The following is a 14,028-nucleotide window of genomic DNA, read 5'->3' on the forward strand; positions in this document are numbered from 1 at the left end:
ATGCAGGAAAAACGATCAGAATTGCTAAACAGCCAACCTCATTGCTCTCATGTCATGACTTTGCCGCTCACTGTCCCAAGGGGGGCAGTTGGACTGTATCTGAGGATCGCTATAATATGCTGGGATGTATTCTTGTATAATCTTATCATTTTCCATCTCCCAGCATTCACATGCAATTTGTAAGGTAAAGACAACTTTTCATTCTCTACTACCAGCAATAAAAAAAATGTCTCCATTTATTTATCTATTCAATATTTTTTACATGCATATTAATAGTTGAGAAAATAAAAATGTGGCCTTATTTTTTATCAAAATGGTCACTGTCGTTTTTTGGACTTTTCTCAGGAAAAAAAGGCAATATGATTATACCTTGGTTCGGAAGTCAGGTTTCAAATTCCAGTCTGAAAGTGCACATGGCTTTCTGAAAGTGACCGTACACATGAGGTCAAACTATAAAGCCTATATTTATTTATTTATCCTTTTTTTTTTCCTCCTCCACTTCCTCCTCTCCCAAATGCAGACTAAGCTCTGCTTCTGGCTTTCAAATAGAGTGAACAGATTAAGCTGAGTTAGGCCTACTCTCCATAGATATGATGGTGTGGCACTTTGAACCCCCCCCCCCCCCCCCGCCCCCCTCTCCACTCCCTCAACACATCCACACATGTACACACGACTTCGAAAGGAAGTCAAAAATATTCTTGGTTTTCTCTTTAATTTAGACTTGAGAGTGAATGATGTGAAATTACATGTTTGGTTACTTGTCAGGATAGAGAGAATGTTGATTAATATGTGGATTAGAAATCACGCCAAATGTTATTAAATTGTAAACCTTTATATTAAGTTGAATATACAAACAGAAACTGCGGGATCGCTTTTTTTTCAAGGCATTCTAGTACAGTGCAGTGAAATAGTCTTACAGCAGCATTAGATTGTTTTTTGTTTTTTTGGGGGGGGGCTAAACCTTAATGATCATGTACTTTATAACTACAAGACTACAAAGTGCCAAGGCTGAACTATTAACAAAATTGAAAAGAATTTCAACGTGGCTTTGTTTGTCCATATGTTTGTTAGTTAGCAGGCCACTTGATGGTTATGGAGAATTAACAACTCTCAGGAGGTGACGGATTGGAGTGTCATCGGTTGTTTGCACACAATTCCTGTACAAAGCGCATGGACGTTGGCTATGTATTCATTTGTATAAAACCCGCTGTTTTACAAGTCATACTGACTGCTGTGAAAAAAAAAGGTTCATTATATAAACATCCCTGACACTTGTGCAGTAATGTAGATCTGTTGTTGCAAATAAACACTGGCTTTCTTTACAGTAATGCAAACGCCACTTTTTTTTTAATTAAAAAAAAAAAAAAAACATCTTTAAAGTGATGTGTGCTTAGCAATTTCTAATCCAATAAAATGAAAACATGATCCAACATATTTTGGGGGTATTTTTCTGCTGTTCATTTAACACAGCTAAATAGTCTTTTTTTTGTTGTTGTTTTTTAATTATTGTAGGTGCTACAAAAATCAGAAACTGAGCGCTAAAGGTGTGCAGGAACGGCTGCATTGGCATTTGGATTGCATGCAGATGTGACAATAAGACGGGACCATTTGGATTGAAGATTGTTTCTCTTCCCCCTTGTTGACGAGCGTTTGCATTGCACCTTTTGTGAAACTGTTGTTGCGTTCCTACTAAATTGGGACTCCCATTGCGTTTTATTTGCAAATGTTTAATTAAGAACCCATCTCTATTTTACAACGATTAGAGTTAGAGAGAATCAGGCTTATGCATGGATGTATATTTCATAAAACTTCAGAATATTTCACAAATGTTTCAACTCTTTGGTGGCGCGCTGGCACTTTGTCGTCATTAATATTTGATTTGTAAGAAAGCTTTGATCTGATTGGTACTATGCTTCATCTCACCGTCTTGTGAAGGTCAAGCAGCGACGTCACGTTAGGATTGGTCAGTGTCGGATTTTACCTTCATTTTTAAGCAAAATTTACCAAGCGTTGGATTCTTCGTCCACCAACGGTACATGCTTACACCATCGTAAGACAGAGTTAGTCTTGCCCTTCTGATGGGCAGACGCTAAAGTAACCATGAGAGTTCCAGAGATAAACCTAAATCTGGATGCAGATCGGTACTACTAGCTGCAATTGCTACAATGAGTTGTCATACACGTGTTGTACATCTGTGCCGGAGATATAATATAGTTAAGTATTACTTTTAGAATATAAGTACTTCCAGATGATGGGGAGGTCATCCTCCACGAAATGTGCCCGAACACAGCACAATTCGGGTACCGAAATGCTTAGGGATAGTGAGTAAACATTAGGGATGTAACGATTCACATTTTTTTTTAAATGGATGACTCATACTATAACGAAAATGTTTTTATTTAAACATCTGCATTTTGCCCTTGTTAAAAACAGTAACTTTACAAAAAAATGAAATAAACTTTTGCCTGTTTAACTACTATTTTTTTCTTGTTATCAGTGTTTTGTTAGTGCCAGAACTAAACAGGAAAATTCCATTAAAAATCCTGTTGTGATAAAAAAAATTTACATCGATTTTTCAATTTTTCAAATTTCTTTTTTTTTTACGTCAATGCATAGTTTCAGCAGTTTAAATCGATTTTGGATCAATCGTTACATCCCTAATAAACATATCTCTTGAGGAGTACTGTGGATTCAGATGGAATGAAAAAACTAATTTAAATTTACTTAATGTAGAATTCTGACTTTTTAATTAACTACGGGATCGGGGGAGCCTACAAAATCATACAACACCTTGAAAGTGATGTCAGTGTTAATAAGCAACATGCCTACGTTCAGTAAATTCTTACAAGGAATTCGTATGAAATGCCCAACAAATCTATAGTTCTAATATTCTTCTCTCTCAATTTCCTTCTCTCCCTTGGCGGTTGATGATCAGAGCTAGTTGACAATTAGTGCAGTCGTGGCCTGACATGTTCCAGTTTACAATACAATCCAATACAATACAATTTTATTTTCATAGCGCATTTACACGATCTGTCTTAGCTCATCAGAAATGGAGAAAAAACTGACAGATAAGAAACAGGAAATGAGCACTTGGAAACATTTATTATGAAATTATTAAGATAGAATAGCAGTGTTCAAATAAAGCTTTCAAAAACAGGAGTTGCAGTGTTCTAAATAATTGGCAGTTTGTTCTTTAGTTGTTTTTTTTTTCAGGATGTCCCAGCAATGAAAAGAAAAAAAAACAATTATTGGAAAAAAAAAAGCAGGGCAAATAAAACAAAAATGAAGTCCATTATTCTTTAACACAGCACATTAGGCAAGATTACCAGGAGTTCAATTTACATGAAACATCATATATACAATAAAAATTTACATTGATGAAGGGTTACAGAGCATTTGTGAGTGATGAGGCCATGTGGCACAGCAGTCAATGGTAGTCACATTTCACGTCAAACAAAACGCACCAACCCCCAAACACCCCACCTCCCACCCCCGGCTAGCTTTGGGCATGTTCGTCTGGCAAAGCCATTATCACAACTATTAGTCTGGACACTGGCGCAAGCTAGTGACCGAGCAGCGGCTCGTGCGTCACATGTAACAACAAGTGAATGACAAAGACATGTCTCCCTCTGGGTTTGTCATGTCAAGACATAAAGCAATGCTTTGCCCATCTTTTACACTAGCCCACACCATTCCCCAGAGGGGAAGTGTGCACTGAACACAAAGCACTCCCATCTGTCACAAATGATCAGAACACAAAATAAAAGGTGACCACGCCAACCGTGATTTAACATTGTAAGTAACGGCCTTGGACCCGATAAAAGTTGGGTGAAAGGTGTGACGGAGGGGAGTGGGCGGGGAGGTCAATTGGTAGTGGGAATTGGGCAGGTGAGGGGTGAAAAGAAGGGATGGGTTCTTGGGGTGAGGGCATTCACACAATGATGTACCATTAGAACGTATACTGTATATCATTTTTGGAGACAAGCAAGAAGTCAAGAAACATTTTCTTCCACCCTCTACTCTTATTTTACATATGCTGTAGGAACCTTGAGTGGCGTAGAAAGTTTTTTGTCTTTATCATCATGCTGTGTTAGGAGAAAACAACATGAGTATGTCAGCTTGATCGATTGTTGTCGAGAAATGGACAATGTCTTCTGGATTAGTGAAAACGTGAAGATGACTGAAGTAATGACAGTCCCACAAAAAGCCAGAATAATGTATTTTTGTTGTTGTTGTTTTTTGTGCATGGAGAACATGAATATCCTATAGTGACTCATGGGATGATTGATCATCAGTCAATTTGTTGTGTGAATTTGCAGAGATAGACGATGTTTACTTTTAAGATGAATGGCTTGTCAGCCAAAAAGTGGCAGACAAACAAACAAAAGATAGACGGAGAAAAATCGCATATACACAAACACCCACACACACTCACACACACTTTGATATGACAACATCTGCCATTATCGAAACTGAATTTTAGATATGACGCCAAACTTAAGGATGAGGGTGGAAAAGACACTCGCAGGAATACAAATGTGTATAAACAAATTAAATAAATTCCTGGTAATTTGCCATCATCTGTGTTTTGGGTAGTCTGCTCCAGAAATAAATAAATTAAAAAAACAAAACAAAAAAAAAACCCACCTCATTTGGTTAAACAGCGGGAGAGAAAACCAAACAACTCACCGTCCAGCAAGTTTTACAAACAGCGTTGATTTATTTGGTTGTTTTGTGAAGAAAAAACTGGATCCCCTCAAGGCTCCAATCTACTCTGCCACTGCTAACGTCCAATAGCTTAGTAGAGGCCACAAGTCAATCCATTTAACCGAGTACATGTATAAGTCATGACTATTTCTTGAGGAATGTTCTCTGCAGGAAATACACCCCCCTCACCCCATGAATGATGTGTAATGTTTACGCAACCCCCTTTTTTTTTTTTTTTAAATGATTATTTTGGTAGCACTAAAGTGGAGTCCGGAGTGGTCACAATTTCCTTTAGAGTTTTTCATTGTTGAACGGTATTTGCTCTGTGATATGGTCAATAAGTGTATTAACAGAAATGCCTTACAGTTTGGACATCTGACAAAAGAAATATGCATCCACCCCGTAATCAGTTCACTTTTGGTCATCTCCCACCTACACAGAAGTACCTTTTGCATGTACAATAAAATGACGTGCTGAATGATGGTAATCAAAAAACCGTGACTGCTTTCTCTCCCACTTCGTCAGTCACACTGCCAACATCGTTGTCAGTCAAGCCAAGAAGACAGCGCCATCGACATTCCCCTTAGGTGCAACATTGTCATAGTCCATTAATCCTCCGAAACTTCCCTGCTTCCATCAACCCTCATATACCTACCACTTATTCCTTTATTAATGTGCCAAATGAACCTGCGCAAGGAAGACAACACCTCCAAGGTTTCTTAATTATGACGGCCTGTAATAACTCTTTTCTGCAGAGGCAGTCCTTTCATTGGCCAAGTAGACGAGGCTACCGATCGGTCGATACAACCTTTTGTTTGCTTAGACTGTCTAGAGAAAAGGCTACTAGAGGAATCCTGCGGTCAATAGTCAATTTTTTTTCTGCATATTTTTTTTTTTTGCTTTCTGCTTTCCCTATGCAGTTGGAGTTGAGTTGAATATTCTACACGCCGCTTAGTTCCAGTCAACTAATACTACAACTAAGTACTGTGGGAATATATCACTCGCCATCAGATACAATGCAGCGTAAGTAAATGTCCCTTTAGCGGCGGTATGAGTTGCACATCAGAGTGAATTGTCCGTCCATGCTTGCAAGTGCATCTGCGTTTGCTGCCATATTAAAAATAATAATAATAAGATCACCCGCAGCAAATAAATTGTCGGTTGGAGCAATGTGGTCACATCGCTGTGAATCCCGTATAAGGCTGGTAATTGTGCACCCACATACAAAGTATTGTCACATTACCATAACAAAGTGAGTGGGGAAAAAAAATGGACTCATCTCTCAGGCACGGGCCGCTCACATAATAGACAGCCTTATTTTCACATTCGCCAAGGAAATTATGGAAAGGTGAAGAATGAAGACTGTTGTAAAATTGTACAATTCTCACTCTCATATCTCTCATTGATTTTGTTCCAACAAATACCTGTATGAACATTTGACAAATTAAAGCAAGGATAGTAATCAGGTTAGCACGATGCCTAATACACCATCTCACTGACTACTTATAAGCTCGCTTCGCTGTGTGAAATCAAATTAATGTGTCCTCAACACGAGCCTTGGGATCTAATGTACAGTGTGCTGTTGACGCATAGCCGCTGGGCACGTGTTTCGCTATTGAACCGTACCTGTGTCTCGCCTTTAGATGAGATTAGATTCCATGTTCTTGTCAGTATATTGCACAGGTACCACTCTGTGAAATGCACAATACTGAAAGGAAGTAACTGATGCTGAAACAGCAGCAATATTATGCTTGTTTTCTTAGAAGCTTGTGTTGCCGTGTGAAAGTAGGACAGCGTTTTTATGCTTTTTTACTCACTGTTGTTTGCACTTATGTTGGTCCCTGGAGGATAAATAATAAGTGAAAAAAGACAGACAAGGCAAGCAATGCGCCTATTGCTATCAGCATGCTAGGGGTCTCTCAAAAGCCACACAGAACAATGATGCCACTTAAAATGACTCCTATTTCTGTTTCCTAATGTTATCTGTTCAAGAAGAGGGCGATACCGCCGGTGGATTTTTCACGCTTTTCTGCAGCCGCTTTCGACCTTTCGCCTCTCTCCGTCTATTTGTTAATCAATTTGCTTTCAATTTTCTTATTTATTGATTGATGCTGATGCTGCATAGAAGCGACTCCTGAGAGACGAAACAGAATGGCTGTTCAATCCGGGAGGGGCGGGGGGGGGGGTCAATTGAAAAGCTATTCCCCAAAGCTTTAGCCATGTCTTTGCCTTAAACATCCTTGTTCGCTTAGTTGCTTATTTCACGTCCACATCAAACAGGAGGAGGTGATTGATGGTGTTAGTTACTCAAAAGGAAACAATGTAAAGACTAAATTCCCCTATCAGGCTGTTTTAATGCCAGGGCAACATGTTGCCTTTCAAACTAAGGAAAATTGACTGCGCTTTTGCAAGCATTCACATGATTGTACTGTGCAAAAAAAAAAAAAAAAACATAAACGTAAGAATTCAAGAAGGCCATGTAAATGATACCCTTCCTCCCAGGGCTGTCTAAACATTTGACCACAATCAATAACTGTCATTTAACCTCAAAAATGAAAACCTCAGTGAGCGAACATGGAATTGATAGGAGAGTAAAACAACCAGCTGTTTTCAAGTCTTAGTATTAGGAACAAGGACAATGAATTATTTTCGGAATTATTTTTCACATATTCAGAAAATCGTAAAATTAAATAAAAAAGAAGAGACGTTGATTTCAGATTTTTCTGCTAAACTATTTCATGTGATACTGCCACTTGTTGTCAAGTCAAAATGATTAGATGAGAGACTCGATGAGTTGATCAGTCTGGTCAAGAAGAGTAAGGGACAATTTGAGGTCAGTTTTGACTCTCGGGATAAAATAAGGTTGTTTTGAAGACCTTCCATGAGCACATACAAATCATGATCATCCAAATAGCTGCAATTATTGACGAACAGGTGCGCTGAAGTGTCTGCATTATTAGCGCTATAAATGAGACGGTATAAAATACAGCAGACAGTGTTTTTGTGCGTCTTTTGGTCATATGTCAGAGTTATTGATCCCAATAAGTCCTTCAGAAAGCGCAGGATGACTGAAAGAATCAATGAAGATGTGCTTACTATATAGTGTCATATCTCATGTGCGATCATAGTTGTCACACCCCACAGCCACTCATGTCCTCACCTTGTCTCATCCCCCACACCTCCCGCCACCAGCCACGCACCTCCACTAACTAGTGTCTGGGAAACGATGGCAAAGTGAATATCTTTTTTTTTTTTTGACTGCTATCTCTCACACAAAATGGCATTAAATCCAAGTCCAAATGCAGTGACCCCCTCCGGAGGTACGCATCGACATCGAGTCTCGCACGGCATCACCCCAGTAATTCCTCTTCCTCTCCTGGCTAGACCTTATCACTCTCATCTCTACCTGCCGTTATCAATCTTTCCTGTGCAGCCTCAGCATCATTAGAAGAGAGTATTTCACTAAGAACGCCAACATAGATTTCACTCCTTTCTTTTCCAGCCTTGCATGGACCGCTGCAGGCTGGCGGTGTGCCAGGTACCGTCGTGCAGCTCAACACTGCCACCTAAAGGTTCAGTACCACCACCAGTCAAGCCTGAGCCAGTAACAACTCTCTCACTTGGCCCTCCCTCTGTCCTCTTTCTCATCCCCCCCCACCACCTCTTCTGCTCCCTGTATTTGTCCATGTGTGTTATATTAGATTATAACTGTTTGTTGTGTAGTGGGGCTTTATTAGCAGAAAAATTAATAAGGCTTTGATGCCCAAAAAAAAGCAGCATGGATTATGTTTAAATTTGAGGCTCATTATTGGCTAATCCTTTTTGAATTGGATGTGTATCAAGTCCCAGGCAAGCCTCACTCAGTTTGTTAGTGTGCTTTGAGAGGAAGACTTAAACTCGGGCTTTGATGATGTGGCAAAGCCGTTTGTGACATTCATATTTGACACTATGGAGGTCTAATTGTTACTTGTTGTTATTGCTTACAGGTATTGAAAACGTGGCACGGCCTTGTGTGATATCACAGTACACACCAGAACACTGAAACAAACAAAAAACATGAATGCACTCTAGAGCTTTATGAGAGGTGAGACGTCTTCTATTTTTTTTTTTTTGTACCTGTTGTCAGGTTTGAGTAGATAGGCAAGAAAAAAATGTTTCTTTCACAAAGAACAGTGGGTCACAAGAGATAAATGTACAGTTTTTTTTTTTTTTTAACCAATGGTCTATCCGGGGTGCAGAATACATAAAATAAGGCAGCCACTCACCCATTTAATCTGGATAATTGAAATTAATACAAACTTTCATGACACAACCATGAGTCTTTGATTGCACCACCAAATTATGTATGTGACAGAAGAGTCCATCAAATCCATAATTGGTGGATATTTAGTTTCAGTTTTTTTCTTTCATCTTTTAGTTTGATCATTTGGAAAATCTGTGTGCTTCCGTTACTTTGTCGGTGCATCGGTAAACTAAGTGTGAGACTCAGATCTTAACTGATACTTTAGCACTGTGGAACAGGGCAGTTATAGGCAGTACTTATAGACCAGTAAAAGTGCTCCTTTACCTGCTGTCTGGTGTGCATGGGCGCCTTGGTCTTGAACCCTCCTTGGGAGCTGCACTCTGAGGCACTGAAGTGGTCTGAGCTTGTGGAGGACCTCTTGGAAAGGGTGTCACAGCCCCCAACAAACGTGTTATCCAGTGGGAGCTCCTGAATCACATGATGCTTCTTTACTGAGACCGGCGTGTCAGCCTTGAGGTGGAATGCTGATTGCGGCGAGGCAGATTTGTAGTGTCGGGCCAGGTCAGGGCTGCTTGGTTTGAAGGTGGTGGTAGGTGTGGCATTCCAATCAAAGCGTCCTATCCCTTGCTCTTCCAGCTCGGTAGGCAGACTGATGGTTCCGTTGATTGGCTCATGCGCGGGATCGTCAGGTTTGTTTCCCTCAATGGTAACAAAATTGAGCAAGGAGCTCTTTGGAGATTTCCTTTTCTTGCGCTTTTTCTTCTTATTTTGCTTGTTCTCTGTGTTGGGTGACATCCATTCTGTCCCCTGTTTTTTCCTCTGTGCAGCTTTGAACCTGGAAGTGTGCCGGCAGCGCAGCAGGACAGTCACAAAGATGACAATAATCACAACTAAGGCTCCAGTCACAAAGGCTATCATTATTGTTAAATAGTCCCCACTTTGATAAGTTTCACTGCTTTCGCTGATGTTGCGTTCAATCGGGGTTTCCATTCGACGCCGGATGAGATCGTTGATTAGACTGTAGTTGCCCACGGTATCGTTGACATAAAGGAAAACCAGCACCAGAGTATGGAGGGACTTTGGATATCCTAAATCACTGATGTTGACCACCAATCTGTGTAATCCTATATCGCTCACTGCTGGCTTCTCCTCCAGAGTGATATTCCCAGTTACTGGGTCAATCCTGAACAGTCCCTTGTTGTTGCCATGCACGATAGTGTATTTCAATTCAGCGTTCATCCCTGTATCGCCATCGACCGCGAACACTTCGGCGACCACGGATCCAGGGATGGAGGACAGTGGGACGAGCTTAAAGGACGTGTTGGAGGGGGGGTAGATGACAACAGGGGTGTTGTCGTTCACATCGATGACATTGATGGTCACCTTGGCAGCTGAGGAGCAGGGAGGCCTGCCACTGTCCACAGCCCTGACATCAAACGTGTAGGAGCTCTGTTGCTCCCTATCAAATGACACATTGGACTTTATAACGCCAGAGAAAGGATCCAGTATGAAGTTTTCGTTGTCATTCAGAATGGAAAGAGAAACGGCAGCATTTTCTCCAGCATCTGAATCTGTCACAGTTATCACCCCCACTGTGCTGTATTTCGGGAGATTCTCAGAGACAAAAAACTGAAAGTGGTTATGTGTGAACTTCGGGTTGTTGTCATTTTCATCCAGCACAGTTACAATGACAGCTGCTTGTGTCTGCAGAGGAGGGGTGCCATTATCTCTTGCCGTTATCGTGAACAGGAACTTGTCCTGATCCTCGCGGTCAAAAACTCTGGATGCAGTCAGAACCCCTGTTCTGCGGTCAAGATCAAAGAATGATGCATTAGGTCCGAGCTGATAAACAATCTCTGCATTTTTCCCACTGTCCTCATCCGTGGCGCTAAGAGTGGTGAGGAACAGGTCCCGTTTGTTGTTCTCCATGACAGCCAGTTCAATAACGGGTTGAGTGAAAATAGGTGGGTTGTCATTCTCGTCCTCCAGCCGCACTCTCACCAAGGTGGTCTGATTTAAGCTTGGTTTCCCAGAATCAGAAGCCACAATTTTGAAGTTATATTCCTTCGTGCCTTCATAGTCGAGCAGGGCAGATGTCTCTAGCAGATACTGGTTGTCATACACAGCTTTGAGATGGAAGGGCACGTCCTTCTCGATGAAACATATGACCTTGCCGTTGATGTCAGTGTCTTTGTCGGACACTGTGATGAGGGCTATCTTTGTATTGATGGGATCCTTCTCCGAGAGGAAAACCGTGCCATTAATGGGACTGATTATATATCTCAAGTCTATGTTGGGGGGATTGTCATTAATATCAGTCACATTTATTGAAATGATGGCTCTGGCGGGGCTCGGGCTGCCGTCACTAGCCACAACAGAGAATTTATGGATCGCAGTTTCTTCCCTGTCCAGAGGCCTCTGCACAGTGATTAGGCCAGATGTCGTATTCAGTGCAAACAGCCTCTTTGTAGCAGGCGACACCTGAGTCCCAAATACATATCGGATTTCTGCATTGGCCCCTACATCTGCATCTGTGGCCTGCAGCTGCACAACTGATGTGCCGATAGGAGAATTCTCCGGAATATGCACCTCTACCTGACTCTCCTTAAAGACAGGTCTGTTATCGTTGACGTCTGTCACAGTAACTTGGAGAATGGCAGTGCTGGATTTCTGTGGGCTGCCACCGTCCTCCACTTTAATCTTCATCACATACGTATCCTTCTGCTCTCTGTCCAGATTCTGCTGCACAATGAGCCGGGGCCACTTCTCCCCCTCAGGCGTTTCCACTACGTCTAAGCCAAAGGCACTTTGCCCATTGATCAGCTCATAGTTATGCACGCTGTTTGGACCAGTGTCTGGATCAGTGGCCGAAGGAATAGCAAAGCGGCTGTTAATGAGCGTGTTCTCTGGGATGGAGATGTTGATCACAGGGGATGGAAACATGGGTGCATTATCATTTGTGTCTCTGACGATTATTTTGATTTTAATCAGCCTGAAATAATCATTAGGCAGGATGACCACTTCGATTTCAAAGGAGCACTCGCTGTCCTCAAAGGAGGGGCCGGGGCAGAGCTTCTCCCTATCTATTCGGTTTGATGTTGTGAATATCTCACCGGTGCTGCTCAGAACGCGGACCAGAGGGTTATCTCCTGCTTTGGAGACCAACCGGTACACAAGATTAGCACTTGCTCCTGTGGCAGCATTTGTGTGGGAGATGTTGAGGTCCCTCGGTATATTTCCAATGAGGACATTTTCTTGCAGCTCCTCCCTGATGGGGTAGATTAGTTCTTGGGCTATTGAAGGATCTAGCCATATGCAGGCAAGCAAAGCACCCAACAGGTAATAGTCTTTTAGATCCATGACAGAGAAAGTGAGGCAAATGTTTCTTTCTAAGAAACGGCAGTTGCAGACTTCTCACTGACGACAGGAATCGCCCAACCCTAAAAATACATAAAGAGAGTGCTTTCAGTCAATACTTTATAAGGCAAGGTGAGCACATCAAAATGACACGCACATTCCCGAAACAATTTAACTTCCGTGCCTTAAAATAATAGACCTCATTCTTAAATTTTTTCACCTTTTCAATGACAATATTCCATTCTCCAATATTTTTTTTTAACAACATTCCATAGAATGCTTATGATTCAGCAAAACAATTGTATTGTTACACTGTGCACATTATAATGACCTGGTTGAAGTTTAAGAACTCTTTGTAAACCACAGTTGGACTTGAGATCAATTAATAAATAAATAGAAATAAGAAAATGATTTCCAAACAGCTTCATGAGTAAGACCCAGTATGTTTTATCAGCCAAAATATTGGAAATAATAATTTTGATAAATTTATAGCCCACTGCATCAGACATTTAGGTGGCCATGTGTGTGTGTTGCTCAGCTCGGATACCTAATGTCAAAATAATAATAATAATGACAGAAATGGTTTGACTTCTTCATTAACGTTGGGAAAACATTGCACACGCTTATTAATTTTATACAAAAATTACGAAAATTAAAGAGCTGAAGTTGTGTGCAGGCTACTGAATGAATGGGTACAGATCCAAGCCTTGAAAACACGACCAGTAAAAATTTAAAATTATGACTGGGAAACTAAGAGCTACTCTTAATATGTACAACATCACGAGAGAAAATTTGAAGTATTCAAGCTCATAGTCCTCTCATTATATCCTCTTAAGATGGCATTGATAATTGGTTCCGGGAAAAAGAACAAAAAAAGAAAAAAAGCAAATGGAGAGGAGCAAACAATATGTGTGTCTCGGTTATTTCCTCCCCAATTTAACTTCACTAATGGAAAGGATTTAAGCGTGTGACCTGCGGCTGTTGCGGCGATCAGCGTCTCATCTTCCAGCAGCCAGGTGGTCAGTGGTTTGCGGTGTCTTCCATTAAAGCGTCTCCCAAAATCAATGCTCGGCTCCCGGTTGACGTCCCGTGAAAAAATGCACTTACTAAACGTGCAAAGCGCCGGCGAGATGAAGGCAACGCGAATCACTCTATTCCCTCATGTTTCAAGTCCAAGGGGCTTCATTGTCACTCAACCCTGGCATGAACCTCATGGCTTTAAAAACAGGTAACGGCGGCAACAAAAAGTGTAAAACATCCGAATCTGTCCTCCTTGTTGCTGCAAAAGACGTTCAGTGTCACAGCAATGCGCAACGTTTACGCGCCACTCATCCTTGCGCTCTCACTCACGGGGCATCTTGCTCCAACTCTCTCCCTCTCTCTCTCTCTCTTCCTCTCTCTTCCGTCGAGCCACAGGAGGGATGGCGAAGTACACGGACGCCCACTCACCCCGCCGAACCACTTCTATTGGTCAAGCCGGTTCTCGTTCAGCCGCGTCGACAGACGTAATATGAACAAGATTGGCCCGGAGAAACGTCACTTATTGCAGATCCGAGGGCAATGCGCGGTGGGATGCTCCGCGAAGATGCTGCAGGCATCGGAGACATTTCACCATAACACCCCAAAAAAGCGAGAGTGGGGTGTTGATGACGACGACAAAGGAGATGTGGAGATTTATTTATTTTTTGCTAAAATAAGATAGTGGCCAATTGTTCTCT

The 14,028-nt window shown here is 41.5% G+C and overlaps 1 protein-coding gene across 4 annotated transcripts in view; it reads right to left on the minus strand.

Moving 5' to 3' along the window:
• The window catches only part of pcdh9 (protocadherin 9), a 152,789-nt gene extending 139,109 nt beyond the window's left edge, over window positions 1-13,680 (minus strand). For all 4 annotated transcript variants that reach the window (XM_088295456.1, XM_088295454.1, XM_088295455.1 and 1 more), the window contains exons 1-2: window positions 13,283-13,680; window positions 9,278-12,393 (exon numbers count right to left, since the gene is read on the minus strand). In XM_088295456.1, the coding sequence (XP_088151582.1) occupies window positions 9,278-12,313 (3,036 nt within the window). In that variant the 5' untranslated portion in view covers window positions 12,314-12,393; window positions 13,283-13,680. The remainder of the gene's footprint in view (window positions 1-9,277; window positions 12,394-13,282) is intronic.
• Between the last annotated feature and the right edge of the window lie 348 nt (window positions 13,681-14,028).

Source organism: Idiotropiscis lumnitzeri, chromosome 5 (assembly GCF_059441095.1).
Source record: "Idiotropiscis lumnitzeri isolate Australia: NSW breed Sydney's pygmy pipehorse chromosome 5, RoL_Ilum_1.0, whole genome shotgun sequence".
Lineage (NCBI taxonomy): Eukaryota > Metazoa > Chordata > Actinopteri > Syngnathiformes > Syngnathidae > Idiotropiscis > Idiotropiscis lumnitzeri.